This window comes from Mastigoproctus giganteus, chromosome 4, assembly GCF_048544385.1.
Source record: "Mastigoproctus giganteus isolate SK-2022 chromosome 4, ASM4854438v1, whole genome shotgun sequence".
NCBI lineage: Eukaryota > Metazoa > Arthropoda > Arachnida > Uropygi > Thelyphonidae > Mastigoproctus > Mastigoproctus giganteus.
In genome coordinates, this window is record NC_143578.1 from 179,842,369 (window position 1) to 179,860,582 (window position 18,214).

General features: G+C 36.7%; 1 protein-coding gene across 1 annotated transcript in view; it reads left to right on the forward strand.

Annotated features, from left to right (window-relative positions):
- The window catches only part of LOC150087229 (dynamin-binding protein-like), a 427,088-nt gene that overhangs the window by 62,410 nt on the left and 346,464 nt on the right, over positions 1-18,214 (forward strand). The window contains exon 3 of the mRNA XM_090372415.1: positions 16,887-17,142. Coding sequence (XP_090228541.1) covers positions 16,887-17,142 — 256 coding nt within the window. The remainder of the gene's footprint in view (positions 1-16,886; positions 17,143-18,214) is intronic.

The following is an 18,214-nucleotide window of genomic DNA, read 5'->3' on the forward strand; positions in this document are numbered from 1 at the left end:
TAAGAAAATTTTCAAGTTCCCCATTTTAAACTATTTATTTTCTCCCCCCCCAAAAAAAAAAAAAAAACTCTGATTGGTAAAGAAAAGGCCCCACATGCTCCATGCACTGATATTGTGTTTTTATATGATCATTAGACAGTTAAAAATTCAAGAAACTCTCATTTGGAAATGATCAAAATAACCCCTATATGCTTGCCAACATATACAGTAAAGTTTTTGTGCAAGTTTAAAAATTCCTTAATCCTGGTTTTACTTGAGATTGAGATTATAGTTGAAGATATTAAATAAGCATAGTTTGATTGCTATGATTATGGCATGTATGATTTATGATTTTAAGATGTTTTGAGCCTGTACCATGACAACTGTTATAACTATTTCTGCTTGGTTGTTGAGATGCATGCTAACTAGAGGAGTTAAAGCACAAGCCATCCATCTCACTTGCACTCTTTGGTGTAAGTGAGATGGATGGCACAGTAAATTTGGCGTGATCTTTGACCTAAAGTTGCTTTTTGCTTAGCACTTTAAAATTCTTTTAGCCTTTCATTTCACCATTATGCTTTCATTTCACCATCATGCATTTCTGCTTTTAGAAGAAAACTGGAAAAATTTTAATACCGATTGGCTTTCAGCTGGAAGAAACTAGAAATCATGAAAAGTTTTGTGAAAGCACATTTTAATGAGAATTGTAATAATTTTTGTATAAGTTAGGGCTATTCATACGGTTTCATTAATCATATTGATATAGAAATTTAAAAAGAAACAGAAATATAGATAATTTAGTTGCTGCTGCTTGCCTACAGTATTTGAGGTTGATAAAATTAAATATTTGACAGGAAATTGATTTATATTGTTATATTTATAGATTGTTCAAACACCTGTGGCAGATGTATTCACTATAATTGTTTAATGCAGGTGCATTTACATAAGTAAAAATGTTTTGAATTTTAAAGAAATGCAATTTTATGAATATGAAATAATGGGAGTGATACTAAGCAACCACATCTAAAGATTAAGCCATTTTATTGAAAATGTTTCAAAGTTAATAGAAAACACCTATCAAAACATCACTAAACAGCATACATTTGGTGACATTTTGGGAAGTCCGTTTCTCATCATCAATCCTGTTTGAATAAAACTATTGGCACTGTAATGTTGTTTATTATATTTCATATCAATAAGATGAATGACCATGTAATGCCTCTATTTCAGGTTTTAAACTGGAGTATATATTCTCTCTTCAGAAGAATAAGTTGGGCTTTTTTTTTTTTTTTTGTATTCAAAATATAACCTGGAACTTTTTACCATATTTTGTGTACAAATCCATTTCTATTAAATGTTATTTTTAATGAAACTGTTCAAGCACAAAAGCAGTAAAAGCATTTATGTACATAGATGATACATAAATGTTTTTAACTATGTGTGGATATGGACATTATTTTTTTTAAATATTAATTTTTCCTATTTTTACTCGATAACTGAACATTAGAATTACATTACTGTCAAATATAAAGTTTAAAATCAAAATTTTGGAAAAAATAAAAGCTAAAAATTGTAAAAAATATAATAAGCACATATAAGGTCTAGTTTCTTTATATTAGTTTATTATTTTTTTATATTAGTCTTTATATTTATTAGTTTTTTATACATGTATGTGTACTGATTTTATATACAGGAGGCGGACAATATAGCGAAACATCTGTGATAAGAGTACAGGTATGCACTAATATGGTGTTCAGCCACCCTTTTTCTTTTAAAATAGCTTGTATTCAGCATGGAATAGATTCAAATAAATTAAAACAGCTTATATTCAGCATGGAACAGATTAAAATAAATCATGAACTGTCTTAAGAGGAATATTGGCCCATTCTTCATGGTGGAATGTTTCAAGCTACTTTTGGTGAAGGTGGAAGAATATCTTCTTTTCTCTCTAAATAATGCCATGTTTGTCTTGGGGTTGTGCAGGCCACGGGAGATGTTTAACTGCAGTTTCATGCTCCTCAAACCAAGTTTGGACACAGCTGGCTGTGTCCAAACTTGGAGTATTATCATCTTGAAACATGGCATTATTTATGGGAAACAATGTTTGCACCTTGAGATGAATCTGGTCACTCAGAATATCAAGTTAATCAGTGGAAGAAATTCACCCATTCAAGGTGATGATAGGACCTAAAGAATACCAAGATATTGCTGCCCAAACTATTGTTGATCCTTCTCTTCCTCCTCCATGTTTAATGGTTGACGTACAACAATCAAGATGATATACTTCCTTTGGCATTCGCTAAATGTAAACTCTCCCTAATGTTGGAAGAAGTGTGAATGATGAGTCTTGAAAATATGACGTTTTCAACTTGACATTGTTTCCAGTTTTTGTGCTCCTTAAACCATTGCATCCTCTTTCTAGCATTTCTATCATTAACAAGTGGCTCCATCATAATTTCAGCTTTGTGACATTCTCGATGAAATGTTTTGCTGGAAAGTGGAGTGTTGAGACGCATATTAAGTTCTGCAGTTATTAGCATTAGCATCAGTAGAGGCATATGATGCAAGGAAAAAAGCTTATACAGCATTAGCCAAAAAAAAAAAAAAAAAAAAAACACTTTCCATTTCACCCATCCATTTGCTCCAAAATTTTGTCTAGTTCTTCCTTGAATTTATTTAAGCTATCAACTTCCACAACGACAGATGGAAGTCTGTTCCAGCAATCAACTACATGCTGGCTAAAGGCAAACTTCTGCACATCTATTCTGCAATTGTCTTTCCTCAATTTGAGTTTATGTCCCCTCAGGTTCATAATCTGAGTAAGGGAAAGAATCCCATCAGCATTGATCCTGCTGAAACCATTCAAGGTGTTATACACCTCAATCAGATCACCTAGCAGGTGTCTAGTCTCCAGACACTGCACTTTGCAGAACTTAAGGTTTGAAAGGTTTATTAAGGTTTGAAAATGGCAGAAGGATATCAAATTGTAGCAGGATACTTAATGATTTTGTAATAACTGAAAGCAAAGTGGAGGAGAAATTGTTGAAGTTAAACGTAAGAAAAGCACCTGTGGTGGATGGGATCTATCCAGTTATATTAAAGGAGGTGGCAAAGCAACTAAGCAAACCCTTACCCATAATTATGAGAGCGTCCTTGGACTCAGGGAGGTTCCCACGGACTGGAGATGTGCAAGTGTATCCCCAATTCACAAAGGGCGATAGAAGGGTGATACAAGTAATTACAGACCAGTTAGTTTAAGTTCTGTTCTGGGTAAAATAATGGAGTCACTGGTTAAAGATGCATTGCAGGATCATCTAGAAAAGACTGCAGCAATAATTCAGACACAGCATGGGTTTGTTAAGGGAAAGTCTTGTCTGACAAATTTGATAGGATATTATGATGTGGTTACAAAGGAACTGGATGCAAAAAATAATTTTGATATCATATAATTGGATTTCAGGAAAGCTTTTGACACTGTTGCGCATGGAAGACTATTGTACAAATTGGAGCAGAATGGTATTAAGGGTAAGTTGCTACAATGGATAAAAGGATGGTTAAGTGGGAGAAGACAGAGGGTGGTAATCAATGGGTGCTGCTCTTCTTGGACTAATGTTATTAGTGGAGTCCCACAGGGTTCGGTGTTAGGTCCACTGTTGTTTTGTATATTTATCAATGATATTGATGAAGGTATATCAGGCTTAATGTCGAAGTTTGCAGATGATACAAAGGTTGGCAGGGTTGTTAATGACAGTAATGGCAGTGTGCTACTGTAACAGGATCTAGATAATTTGGGCAGATGGGCTAAGAAGTGGCAACTGAAGTTTAACCTTGACAAATGCAAAGTACTGCATATGGGTAGAAGTAACCCCAGAGAAACGTACCAACTGTGTGGTACTACACTTAAGGTGGTAGAAAATGAAAAAGACCTGGGAGTAATTGTGCAGTCAGATATGAAGTTTTCTGAGCAATGCAGACAGGCTGCCAGGGCAGGTCATGGGGTTTTGTCAATGATATATAGGAATTTTGCTAGCAGGGAAAAGGAGGTGATTATCCCTCTGTATAAGGCAGTGGTCAGGCCACGCCTTGAGTACTGCGTACAGGTCTGGAGGCCTCATTTTAGGAAGGATGTAGATTTACTTGAGCGTTTACAGAGAAGGGCAACAAGATTGGTGAGGGGAATGAAGGGATCCTCTTACCAGAGGCTTAAGTTCTGCAAATTGCAGTGGCTGGAGACTAGGCACCTGCGCGGTGATCTGATTGAGGTATATAAGGCCTTGAATGGGTTGAGCACGCTGAATTCTGAAGGGATACTTCCACTTGTTCAGATTACGAACCTAAGGGGGCATAAATTCAAATTAAGAAAAGACAGATGTAGAATAGATGTGTGGAAATTTGCCTTTAGCCAGTGGGTGGTTAATTGCTGGAACAAACTTCCATCTGTCGTTGTGAAAGTTGATAGGTTGAATAAATTTAAGGAGGAACTGGACAGGCATTTGGAGGGAATGGTGTGTTTTTTTTTTTTTTTTTGGCTGATGCTGCATAAGCTCATACACTTGCTTTCTTGCATCAAATGCCACTACTACTACTACCAATCTTGTTGTTTTTCCATACTTGGTGAATGCAGACATCTCTTTCGATACAATTACTCTGGATACCACAAACAAATCAGCAGTTTTAGTCATTGATCCAGACAGGTCAGTCATTTTCTTCATGTACCTTTTTATGTCACCTCTAAATAAACATAAGCTTTTATCAGCTTTCCTTCACTGCAAGAAACAAAAAAAAAAAAAAAAAATCACTGCTTGTTCATTAAGTATGTCATACAGTCCTTACAAAAACTGCCATTTTCATGTCAAGTGTTTTCTCTATTTTGTACTCTTACTGTATGTATTTAACCCCAGGGGCTCACATCTGGTGAGTATGGGCTGGGCACACCCAGGATCCTGAGTTGAATATCATCAATCTTCTCTTTCTTGATGATTCCCTTCTACTTCTGACTGTTGTCTCAGCTAAGACCATCGAGGGGATGGTCTTAGCTGAGACAAGATAGGGGTAAAAACACCCTACCTCAGCTAAGACCATCGAGGGGATGGTCTTAGCTGAGGTAGGGTGTTTTTACCCCTATCCAGCTGTTTTAAAATCGGTAAATGAGTTCACGATTTAAAAGCATCGTGAAGTGGGGGGGGGAAACACTAGGCATATCAACGTAGGAGGACAATGGGCAGGAAAAGCAGTGAGTGGCACCTGTCAATCATTGATCTGGAGTTTAACTTGAGATATTTTTTCCAGGATTTGTTCAGGCCACAACGGGCAGTTTGTAGCTTGCAGACAGAAATTGAGGGTTGGAGGGATTATCCTGCTTTGAGCAAACATTTTGAATCAGAGAGTTAAATATTCTGGATTATTAAACCGACTTTTCAATCTGGAATTTCTTAATGATTTAGCACTAATGATCGACATCCTGCAGGAGCTCCCTTACCTTTCAGAAGCTTTACAAAGTCACAGCATCACTATAATAAAAGCAGATAAATTAATTATTCTAACTATCAATGCTATCACTAATTTGAAAATTCTGAAGGAAATTATGGAGCTAAAATTGAGAGCATGTTGAATTTGAAGGAATTGAAAGTAATCGAAACACATTTAAAAAATTACTTTGTGACATGTTATTAAGGATAAGCTATTAATGCAACAGAGTAATACTTACCTTTCAGAAGCTTTACAAAGTCGCAGCATCACTATAATAAAAGCAGATAAATTAATTATTCTAACTATCAATGCTATCATTAATTTGAAAAATTCTGAAGGAAATTATGGAGCTAAAATTGAGAGCATGTTGAATTTGAAGGAATCGAAAGTAATCGAAACACATTTAAAAAATTACTTTGTGACCTGTTATTAAGGATAAGCTATTAATGCAACAGAGTAATTTTAAATTAAATAAAGAAAATAATGATACTATTGACGATGAGGAATTGAAAGAAATTTTAAACATATGCTACCTGGAATCGTGGAATATGAAAGAACTTTCGTGTCTGTGGCAAGATGGCGAAAAAAGAAATTTAAGTTTTCTGATAAAATATGACAAAAAAATTAATGTTTTAGAGATTTTGTTGAAGACAGTTTATCTTTAAAATCGAGTGAAATTCCCTCTTCAGTGAAGAAAGCCAGAAATATCTTTGAAACCATTGCGAGAAGCTGATCAAGCTTTCAGCGTAATGAATAATATTGTGACAGTTGAACATGTTGCAGATTATGAAGACCATACATCTAAATGGAAAACCATTGCTCCAATTTGATCCGGATTGTTACATCAAATCATTGCTCAGTTATTGAGCAAAGCAGAAGATCGACAACAAATAATAAAGAAGTAAATTCTATATGGCAATTTTTAGAATAAATTTTTCTTGAATACTTGTATAATGATTTTTTTCATGTAATCTGTGATTTTTGTGTACCTTTTCTAGAAGATCCTCAAACAGGTCTATGGGGCTGGGAAATTCCATATTGAAGAAAATTAATACTCAGACACCAACCAAGTATTTAATAAAATAGAATAAAATAAGATGATCCAGTAAACTGGACTATTACAATAAGTACTAAAAATATATACATAAAATTGGTATAATTAAACAGTTAAAAACAAAATACTAAAATTGTTAAAATAAGTAAGAATTCCGGAAATCCGAAGCTTTCGGAGACAGCTGTCTCCTTTCTCAACAGTGTATTTCTGCTACAATGACACATCCTTAAGTAACAGGCCCATGGCACTCATGTGACTCACCAGGAACATCGTCAGTATTCTCTATTTGCGTACCGGAGATGAAAGTGACCCTGGGAGCGTGCTATGTGGAACCGATCATCGCATCTGAGGACAATCGCCTCAAAAAGGGGGTGTAATCGCACACCCCTGTCCCTGTTATGATAGGATGAACCGATTTGCAAGCTCTCGAGCCACTTGCGTTCCCAGAACCCATCTGCACGGTCAGTAATGACGGCATCCTCATCTATAAAAACAAACTCTTTTCTAGAAGAGTTTGTTTTTATATTGTAGAATGTTTTGTGATAGTTTTTGTTATTTGTGATATGGGAAATATTTCATGTTATTTTTTATTTGCAATATTAAAATTTTATCATGAAAAAAATGTATCCATTATATTTCCCTAGTTGTTAAAAAAAGAGAGATATGATTAAAAAAAAGTGGTGTGTGTGCCAAGCACCTGCGGCAGATGGTTTTGTGTGAATCCTTTGTGTTTCTTTCAGGTATTTTGATTTGTATATTGATTACGAAATAAAAGAGCTTTTGTATTGTAAATATTTTATTGAACATTCACAAATTTTTATAATTTCTGGAAGTATGACTGTGATGTCATACTATTCAAAAATTCTACAAAGTTAGAACTCGAGATACTATTGTATCCAGGTATTACGTAAAAGGGGGGGGGTATGATGACCAGGCTGACTCAAGATATCATACTGGTCACTAAAAATGTGTTGCATTCTAATCACACTACTAGTGAGTGCTTGGCGCAGACTAGTAGTGTTAATGTGGGAAGCACCTTTGGCAGAAGCCTGCCGTGAATGAAGACGTCACTTCCGTTACATCATCCGCAGCAGGAATTCCCAAGGATGTTTCACATCAAAAAGTCGTCTAAACTGCGAGCCCATTGTTAAAATATTCATAGCTCACCACTTATTATAAATAAATGTTCTTGTCCTCTGGGTAGAGGCCAGTTTCTGCTATTAATTAGGTTCTTGGTACATCATAAATTATACATTCATAAAGAATGTGTGCCCAGTCTTCACTTTTGCCACAGGTACAGTTTGGGTCATCAGTCAACCCTAAGAAAGTTAGTGTAGCCTTTAGAGAGCCGTTACCTGTTGATATGTTGTGAAAAGTCCAGGGGGCATACTACTTTGGTGGCTTTGGACTAACTATTGGACTAACTATTGCCACCTTTTGGTAACCAAACCTCTGGTTTCCTGCTCCCAGTTTGTTTGCCATAGCTCATGGAGCTTTGTGGCTATGTTCTTTCTTTCAATCTTGATGGTGTTAGCTGTGTCAAGGGTTATCCCCAGAAATTTTGTGGGTATACCCTTTAGGTGGTCTAATGTGTAGCTGTGATGATTGCTTTTATACGTGCTCTTGCTAAATAGTTTATAAATATGGTTTTAAGGAATAAAAGAATTTATTTTAAATTCTTTTGTGAAACTCGAGTATAGTGTGATAAGGATCATCAGGTTTGACTATTTATAATCAAGGAAGGTTAATATTTAGGCGAAATTTATGGTAAATCTGTTTTGGCAGTTAGAGCATTATTTGTTCTAACTGTCAGTTCCAGCTGCTTATGCTTTAGCATAGCGCTGGTATTTGAAAGTTTGAAAAGCTGCTTTTTAAATTCTACAAGTTATGGATGCAGGGGACTTTAATTAGGTGGAGGGGGTTTACCGCATTGATTAGTTGTATCTAATTTTGTATCTAATCTATCAGAAAAGTTATAGATTTTTAAAGACTTTGAGTTTTAATTAGTAAAGACACATAGAGCTCACCATGTCTTTCTCCAGTGGTGGCACTATTATTAATGCCACCACTGGAGAAAGAAATGGTGACCTACTCCGGTACTTTTCACTGGAAAACTTTATGAATGAATGAGCTCAAGAATAAATAAATAATGCTAGGAAAGAAAGGTCAGTGGAACAAGGAGAAGAGGTCAACACTTGACTCAACACCATCAAGAGCAATACTGGCACGAATAATACTATAATACAAGCCTCGTTTGACTATTTCCAGGTAAAGCGGAAGAGCACCAGCCAACACCTGCAGTGCCGGTGTGTTCACAGCACATGCTCTGATTATAGTGAGAAATATTGTTCTCTGAATTGTCTCTAATTTGTTCCTGTTTCCAAACCACTCACCGGTTCCATAGGTATAGAAGGTGTATGTGATTCCATTTAAGTAGGCATTGATGAGTTTTGGGATGTTGTTTGCTGTGTCATTATTGGCGAAGTGCATAAGTGCTTGCCTGCGGAAGCTTTCTATATGTGAAAATTCTGGTTTCGTAGTTGCTGCAGAGTGTGTGCATATTTTCTCGGTAACAGATCCATATTTGGATAAAATTGATGAGGAATCTCAGGTGGGACATTTGATATAGTAACTCTTGGTACTAAGGCAATTTCTACATTATCTACTATGGCTTTTGGCAAAATGCATAGCAACACCGGTTGAAAAAAAGCTGTGAATTAGGGTTGAATTTGAAAGTGTCTGCAATTCTGCCCAGACACGATAGGAGGGAGTGTATGACGAGAGCCCAGTCGATCAATTCGGCCCTGGGAGGATTGTGCAAGGCTCAAGGGGTAGAATTTTTTTTCAGCCTGGTCTGTACTTGTTAACAGAAGGGACTGCTCTCTACCACCTTGAGTGTGGTACCATTTTATTGGTATGTTATTCTAGAATTTCAGTATGTTATTCTAGAATTTCAGCAATTTCAGTATGTTATTCTAGAATTTCAGTACCTTACATTTATGTGTTAAAATGGCTACTCTCTTCAGTTGCTACTTTTCAATCCATCTGTTACTTTTTCTAGGTTTTTTTTTTTGCAGTAATATGTCTTGATTAGTGTCATTAACTTCCCTGCCAACCTTTGTATCATCTGTAAACTTAGACAATAAGCTTGATATGCCATCATGAATATTGTTAATATTTTGAAAATAGTAAGAGACCAGCACTAAACCTTGAAGGACTCCACTAATAACATTAGTCCAAGAAAAGTGCCCATTTGTAATCACTCTGTGTTCTGCCACTCAGCCATTATTTTATGCCGACCGGGCTAGCCGAGTGGGTAAAGTACCTGCCCGGCAACCCAAAGGTCGCGGGTTCGATTCCCGCCTCGGGCTTGGATCAAAGTACTGCAAAAACCTTGGGAGGTGCAATATGGCCACAGAAGCCGATGCGCCAACAACTACCAAATCAAAAAAAAAAAAAAAAAAAAACCATTATTTTATTTATAGTGATAACTTTCCCTTAATGCCGCACTCTTCCAATTTGTAAAGCAGTCTTATGTGGAACTGTTTTAAAAGCTTTACTGAAATCTAAGTATATGACGTTAATTTAGTTTGTAAAATGTATATTGATTTTATAATGTAGTTGAAAGCGTTTCCCAAATTTGCATAGGTAAAATTAAAGTTTTTTCCTGATCATGTCACCACATTAAATCATCCTGTTGACTCATTTGAGCTTGCCCAGTATAGAATACATACATAATATAAATTTATCCCTGAATACTCTAGGCTGTGTGGAACTTTCAGAAAAATGTAATTTTCAAAAACAAGCATGTGCCATGTCCCAACAATCCAGATTTGTTGAGGTTCTATTGAAAATAAAATTTCTAATGCAGTGTTTGGGAAACTCATAAAGCACTATGTTGTGAGATATGTATGACCAAGTGAGACTACATTTGTTGCCTTTACTTAGTCTAGCAGGAGGCAATAATTATCTAAAGTTACTGTATTGTTGTAATATTTCTATTTCTACCTAGGCAAAATATGATCATTAGTAGTGGCAAATGATGAAAGAAAGCAAGCTTATATAGCATAAGCCAGAAATAAAAAAAAAAACACTATATACTTCATTCATCCATACCCCCTAAGAATTTGTCTAGTTCTTCCTTGAATTTATTCAGACCATCCACTTCCACAACAGATGGAAGCCTGTTCCAACAGATAACTACCCACTGGCTGATAGGTGTACATCTTTCTCATTAACTAAATAAGAAGCCATAAATTTCAGCTGAGAAAAGAATGGTTGCTGGATAGATATGCTGAAATTTGCTTTCTGTCATAGTGTAGTTTGATTATTGAAACAAGCTTCCATCTGATGTTGTGGACGTTGGTAGTTTGTATAAATTTAAAGAATAATTAGATAAATTATTATTGGGATGGACAGGTGATGTGTGTATGTATTTTTTTTTGGTTGATGCTCTTGAAGCTTTTTTCCATACATTATTTTTTATTACTAATACTGAAAAAAACCCCAAAAAAATCAAATTAATGGGGGAAAATTTACAATAGAAATGTATAATTCCAACTAAAGCTTGTAGACAAACTTTAATATTATGAGCATATATCCTTCTTTTTCTAGAAGAATATAGATCTGTATATAAGCCCCAGGGGCTCACATCTGGTGAGTATAGGCTTGGCACACCCAGGGTCCTGAGCTGGATATCATCATTTTTCTCTTTCTTGGTGATTACTTTCTTCTCTCTCTCTCTCTCTCTCTCTCTCTCTCTCTCTCTCTCTCTCTCTCTCTCTCTCTCTCTCAGGGTGACGCGGTAATTTTTTTTGGTCAGTGCAGCATAAGCCTCAGGCTTCCTTGCACTATGTGAATAATAATAATAATAATAATAAAAGGGTGCGATGGCCCAGTCGTTAAGACCCGGGTTAGAATCCCACCTTGGTGGAAGCGAACACGGCTCTGTTATTGATGGGAGACTATTATAATAATAATATTATTAAATGATGATAAAAAAAAAAAAAAAAAATCACGAAAGTTAACCCAATGCACTTACCTTCCCCAAGAGTGGAGTGATGGCTCAGGCAGACTGGTGCCATCTGGAGTCAGTCGTGAGAACTAAAATAAATAAAATAAACCACTGGGCATAAGCCGAAGCTAAACAAGTCCACCTCCTTAGATATATGATGTCACAGAGAAATATTATTCATTCTGCATTGAGTGTGGTGCAGGATAAAGTCACTCGCGTGCAGGCCTTAGGGTTAGTTCGAAAAGTTGGAGACAGTCTCCCGAGCAAGACAGTGGAGCAAGTGGCGCTGTCCCTCACAAGAGAAGGGCAAGACCATCCAGCCCCATCAACTGGAAGTGCTTCCTGCACAACTGCGCTAGTGACCACTCAGAAAGGAAGAAAATGCCAACACATGAAAGTGGAACATTGAAATGAATATGTACATCATGCGAGCATACTATGAAATAACCAGGCTTGAGACTGATATGACAATGTATAGGTCACGACTACATATCAAGTGGTTGGAACGTTACCTGGATATTCATGTCACCAAACAGCGATTAGCAGACCAAAGAACCTAATAGCTCCTGCCATCTTGGAAAAAATCAAGCAGGATGTCAGCGATCGACTGCAAAGCACAAAGAATATGGTCAATATGGAACCAGAGGAGGAACAGCATACCATGGAATAAGAGGAGGAACAGCATGAAGAAATACAACTCAGAGTAGCTGAAGTTGAAAGAGACGAAGTCATGATATTCAGAATAGAAGATGAGTGGAAGAAGGCCCTAACAGAATTCGAAGGAATGGACCCCACAAGAACCCACGTGATACCTAAGCAGAGGCCAAATAAAATCCTGTGGAGAGAGTAACAGACCACCTCAATCGGCAAATAATGCCACATTACCTTGCAACAATGGTGCAACACCGGAGGCTATCCACACAGCCGTATACTGTGCTGCCATAGCAGCTACTTGGATTAACAGAAAAGAAACGAGAGACCAGCAGCAGAAAAACTAAAAACAGAAGGAATCGCCAGCTTGGGAAAGAAGACTTCAGCAGAAGATAGAAGAATTAAGAGTCAAGCTAGGTCAGTTGACCGAGTACCAACAGGGTAATAGAAGTAAGAAATTGATTGGAAAGGTGAAGAGCATCCTCAAGAAAGACAGCATCCACAGCAAACATGAGATCAGAGAATAGGAGAATACTTGGACACACTGAAGCAGAACCTTCTTGCACTCAGCAAGAGACTACACCAATACAAAGAGAGCTCCCAGAGGAAAATAAACAACCGAATCTTCGATGAGGACCAAAGAGCCTTCTACAGGAATCTCAGAAACAATGGGAAAGAAGGGAATGGACAACCTGAGAAGAAGGCGATTGAGGAGTTCTGGGGAAACATATGGAGCACGGAAGTAACACATAACAGCCGAACCACCTGGATAGAACTAGAATGCAAGAAAACCAAGGACATAGAAGAGAAGAGAGAGTGGGAGATTGGAGAAGAAGAAGAAGAAGAAGAAAAACAGCTGATCAGGAACACCCACAACTGGTGAACTCCAAGAATTGATAACATCCACAACTGGTACAAGAAGCTCACTTGCACACACAATCATCTAGCAGAGCAGTTCACTCCAATGATAAGGCACCCGGAGACAATCCCGAAGTTTCTAACCGAAGGAATCATATACCTAAAGACAAAGATACAAGAAACCCGGCGAAATACAGGCCATTCACCTGCCTCCCAACGATGTACAAGATCCTGCATTTGACCAGCTGCATAACCAAGAAGATATCAGACCACTTAGAGAGCCAGAATATAATGGCCGAACAGCAGAAAGGATGCAAGGAGCAATTAACCATAGATGCCGCAGTTATGGAGCAAGCCTACAAGAAGCACCACAACCTATACACGGCCTACATTGATTACTGCAAGTCCTTCGACTCCGTACTTCCTAGCTGGTTAATAGAGACCCTGAAGATCTGCAAGGTCAATCTGATAGAGACAAACTTCCTAGGAGCAACAATGGGGAAATGGAGTACCACCATTAAGGTCGAGAACATCACAATCAGGCCAATTCCCATAGAAGAGGAATCTTTCAGGGAGATGCTCTGAGCCCACTGTGGTTCTGTCTAGCACTCAACCCGCTATCCACCATGCTCAACAGCAGCAAGTATGGATATAACCTCAAAGAAGGAAGAAAGAACCTGTACATCCTCACCCACCTGAAGTACATGGATGACATCAAGCCTACGCAGCAACCGAGAAGCAACTCCAGCAACTACTCCGGATCACCGAATAATTCAGCAAGGACATCAGGATGGAATTTGGTCTAGACAAATGCAAGACTCACATACTGCACCAGGGAAAATTAGTTGGCTGAAACTACCATCTACTGACTGGTAAAGAGATCGAAGCTATGACAGAAGGAGAGATCTGCAAATACCTAGGGATGATGCAGGCTCAGCAGTTAGAGCACAAGGAAATCAAGAAGTGCCTGACCAAAATATATCATCAAAGACTCAGAAGCCTATTGAAAGCAAAATTGAATGGACGAACACAGTTAAAGCTATAAACACCTATGCAGCTCCAGTACTAACATACACCTTCGGGGTCATAGATTGGACTAACACTGAGCTAGAAGATATCATGCGAAAGACAAGGACAATGATGACTAAGAGCCGCCAACACCACCTGAAGTCAGCAGTGGAGAGACTAACAATAGCTCAGAAAGAGGTAGGAAGGGACCTGATAGACCTGATAGAGCAACAGAAAACAGCGATAGTTAACCTGAAAGGTTACATTGAGAACAACACAGCACCACTCCACCAGGCCATAAGGAAGATAGATAAGTGGCATACCCCACTCAACCTAAGCGTGGAACCCCCTCCCACCCAGATGGTACAAGAAACGAAGTTAGAAAGATGGGCAAAGAAGACACTCCATGGCAGACACTACAGTGACCTCCATCAAGATCACATCAATAACATTGCTTCCAATGTCTGGCTCACAAGTGGGACGCTCTTCCCCGAGACTGAAAAATTCATGCTGGCCATCCAATACCAGGTAATCAACACCAGAAACTATAGAAAATACATTGCAAAGGAGCCCAGAATGTCAGATGACACATGTCGATGATGCCACCTACAGGTGGCGCCCGACCCTAACACTATGCCACCTGTCCTCAGAAACGATCCAACACATCACTGCGGGAAGCAAGGTGATCACCTAGACTGAGTACTTTCATAGACACGACCAGGTAGCCAGGATAATACATCAGAAGCTAGCCAGGAAATACCAGTTGACCAAATAAAGTGTACCATACTACAAGTATGAACCCCAGACAGTACTAGAGATCCGAACCCACAAGCTGTACTGGGACTGTGCCATAAATACAGATAAGACCATTCCGCACAACAGACTGGACATAACCCTTGCGGACAAGATGAAAAAGGCTACCTACCTGTTTGACCTAGCGGTGCCTAACACTAGCTAGCAATGTCCAGAAAACCCATGAGGAAAAAAGGAAGTACACGAACCTGAGACATGAGGTCAAGTAGATGTGGCATATGCAAGAAGTATCGACCATCCCAATCATCGTGTCAACCACCGATGTGGTACCAAAGACTTTAAATAGCAGTCTAGCGGTAATAGGTCTCCCAGAGAACACGTACAAGGAACTCCAGAACACCTGTAGGATAGTCAGAGATTTCCTCGACCAACAGTAACCCCAGACATTACAACCACCCTGTGTACTTGGTAGCAGTACCTGTAACGGAGTGGAATCCCCCAATCTGGGAGAAATAATATAAGAGCAAAAATAATAATAATTTTTTTAAGAAAGCCAATATTTATTAAATAAAACAGCTGGTATGCATTACCTTGCAATACATATATTAATATTAGCCCTTATTTTTACTATTTTTGTTTTTGCATACAGAATGACATTTGATTTGGATTTTTTTTATCAGAAAGGCTTTATTTATTTTTTTTTCTTTGGTGTTTAATGGCACATCGGCTTCTGTGGCCATAATGCACCTCCCAAGGTTTTTGCAATACTTTGACCCAAGCTCGAGGTGGGATTCGAATCCACAACCTTTGGGTTGCCAGGCAGGCGCTTTACCCACCTGGCTAGCCCGGTCGGCAAGGCTTTATTGTTTTTTTTTCTTGCTTCAGTATTGCAACCACTCTATAGACCAACAATAAATAAGTTGGAAAGACAGTATCCCATTGAGCATATGCTTGACATGAGCTGAGCTATTTTGCAAAACAGGTCTGTTACTTCATTGTATATGTTTTTGTGTTGATGTGCATGAAAGTGCAATAAATATCTATGAAAAGTGTAAAAGATTTTATTCAATTGTAGAGAATATTTACTCACAATTAGTTGATTTATAAGAGAGACAAGTGTTTATCACTAAAAATCATCTGTAAGCAACCAAAGTGGCCTGGTTAATTAAAGATCCTTCTCTTATATACTGATTCATACTATCAATTTCTGTTGGTAGTTTGAGATATTTATATGCACTGTTCTGCATTGGCATTTTTGATTCCCATCTTTCTTCAAACCAGTCTGATATCATATATCAGTCACCCAGAAATCATTCATTGTTTAACTCCATATTCTCCAAACTAACCCTTTTCTCATTTATTTTTCCCTTCTGTTCTTGTATGAGAATATTTGTAAATATCACATTTGCCAAAAACAGCTTTGTGTCCTGTGTAATTCCTGAAATATCAGCCTACAGAAATTCAGGTGAATTGTCCAGTACTTTATTACTGCAGATTTAAATTTCATGGTGGTATTATTTCTCAAATTCAGCTGCAACTTTAGGTGTGGTAGAGGGTGCTGTTGCACAATATAGCTGGAAAACCAGTTTATAATTTAATGCTAGTTGTCACATTTAAAGGAAGTTTTAAGTTCAGCCTCGATTTTCCTTACCTTATCAAAAATTCTTCTGTTTTGCATGTAGATGTCTGCTTTGATGCCCAGTTTCTTCTTAAATAACTGCAAAATAAAGTGTGGTGTTTTATTTTTTTGGTTAGAATGATTTAATATTTGTATTGGATTCTAAATTGATAAACTGATAATTTCAAGAACAGTAGATAAACTGATAATTTCAAGAACAAATATCTATGAAAAGTGTAAAAGATTTTATTCAATTGTAGAGAATATTTGCTCACAATTAGTTGATTGATAAGAGAGATTATTTACCTATGTTTTTATATTTATTTATTTATATAAATAGGTAAATATAAATAGGTAAATATATTTATTTACCTATTTTTTTAATTTATGTGCTTTGTGCAATATTTTTAAAACTGAAAATTTAATGTGTAACATATACTTTGGAATTCTTCCTTTTCATTTGTATTTGATATATTTTCTAGGAAATCTTATCATTGGACTAAAGCCAATCGATCCTAATTGGTGGCAAGGAGAATATGAAGGGAAAAATGGCATTTTTCCATTAACTCATGTCTGGAAATTGGATATATCCAAAGTGAAAATTACTAGTGCACCTAAAAAGGTCTGTTTTAAAGTGAGAGTGAAAATGGATATGAAAGCTCAGCTAGAAGAAGAGATAGATCTTAAAAAAGGAGAAATTATAAATGTGACTGAAGTTGTTGATAAAGACTGGTATAAGTATGTATGCTTGCTGTATATTATATTAATCAAAATATAAAGACAAATTTTGGGTTCATAACCTAAAAAAATAACCTTGCTTGATGAACTGGAACAATTTTCAGAAATATTTCTGATTTATTATTATTGGCATTGAATTGAAGCCTTTTCTGGATGTCTGTAAATCATAATCATTATTATGGAATCTGGTATTCATCTTGCACATTCTTTTGTATCCTGTTATATTGATAGTATATCAGGTAGTAGATGTAAAAATAGTATGTGTGTGTGTGTATATATATATATATATATATATATATATATATATATATATATATATATATATATACACAGCTGGGCCTCTATATAACGAAATCGATCATTCGCTTGAAAAAATTCGTTAAACAGAAATTTTGTTATAGGGAAATATGACATTTTCAACAATGAAAAATGTTAATTCAGCATTCAGAAATATAGTAAAAGATGAGAAATAAATTAGAAATAAGCAGGAATGAATAAATTTTCTAACATTTTAAAACAATTAATTTATTAATACATATATATTAAGAAATGACTATTTACATGATGCCCACAAAATGTATTACAATTTTAAGAATTATTTTGTAAAATATTTGGGTATTTTTTGTTGTACACTGGATTTTACTGTACATCGTTCATAAAAATATTTGCATTTGTTTAAATACTGAAATATATTTTCTGGCACGTTTTCTTCACACTGAAGACCTCGATGCAAAGTTTCAAATGCCACCAACATTTCATTTTCGGAAGGTTTAATATTGCCCTCCTTTTTGTCCAACTCATCATCGATATTGTCACTAGTTTTTTGAATATTCTCCAAAATGTTGGAATGACTTGGATATTCAGCTACTATGACATTGTTATGAACTCCTAAAAATTTGTCAAATTACAGTTTCTACACTGATAAAACATCTTGCTTGAAATTCTTCCCAATATAGTTCATATCTCTCATCGCTGTTAATTAGCATTTTAGCAAAACCTGCTTTTGCGAAACAATTCTTTATTGTTGTTTCTGTCATATCTTGACTCCACACTTTCGCCAACTCTGATATGC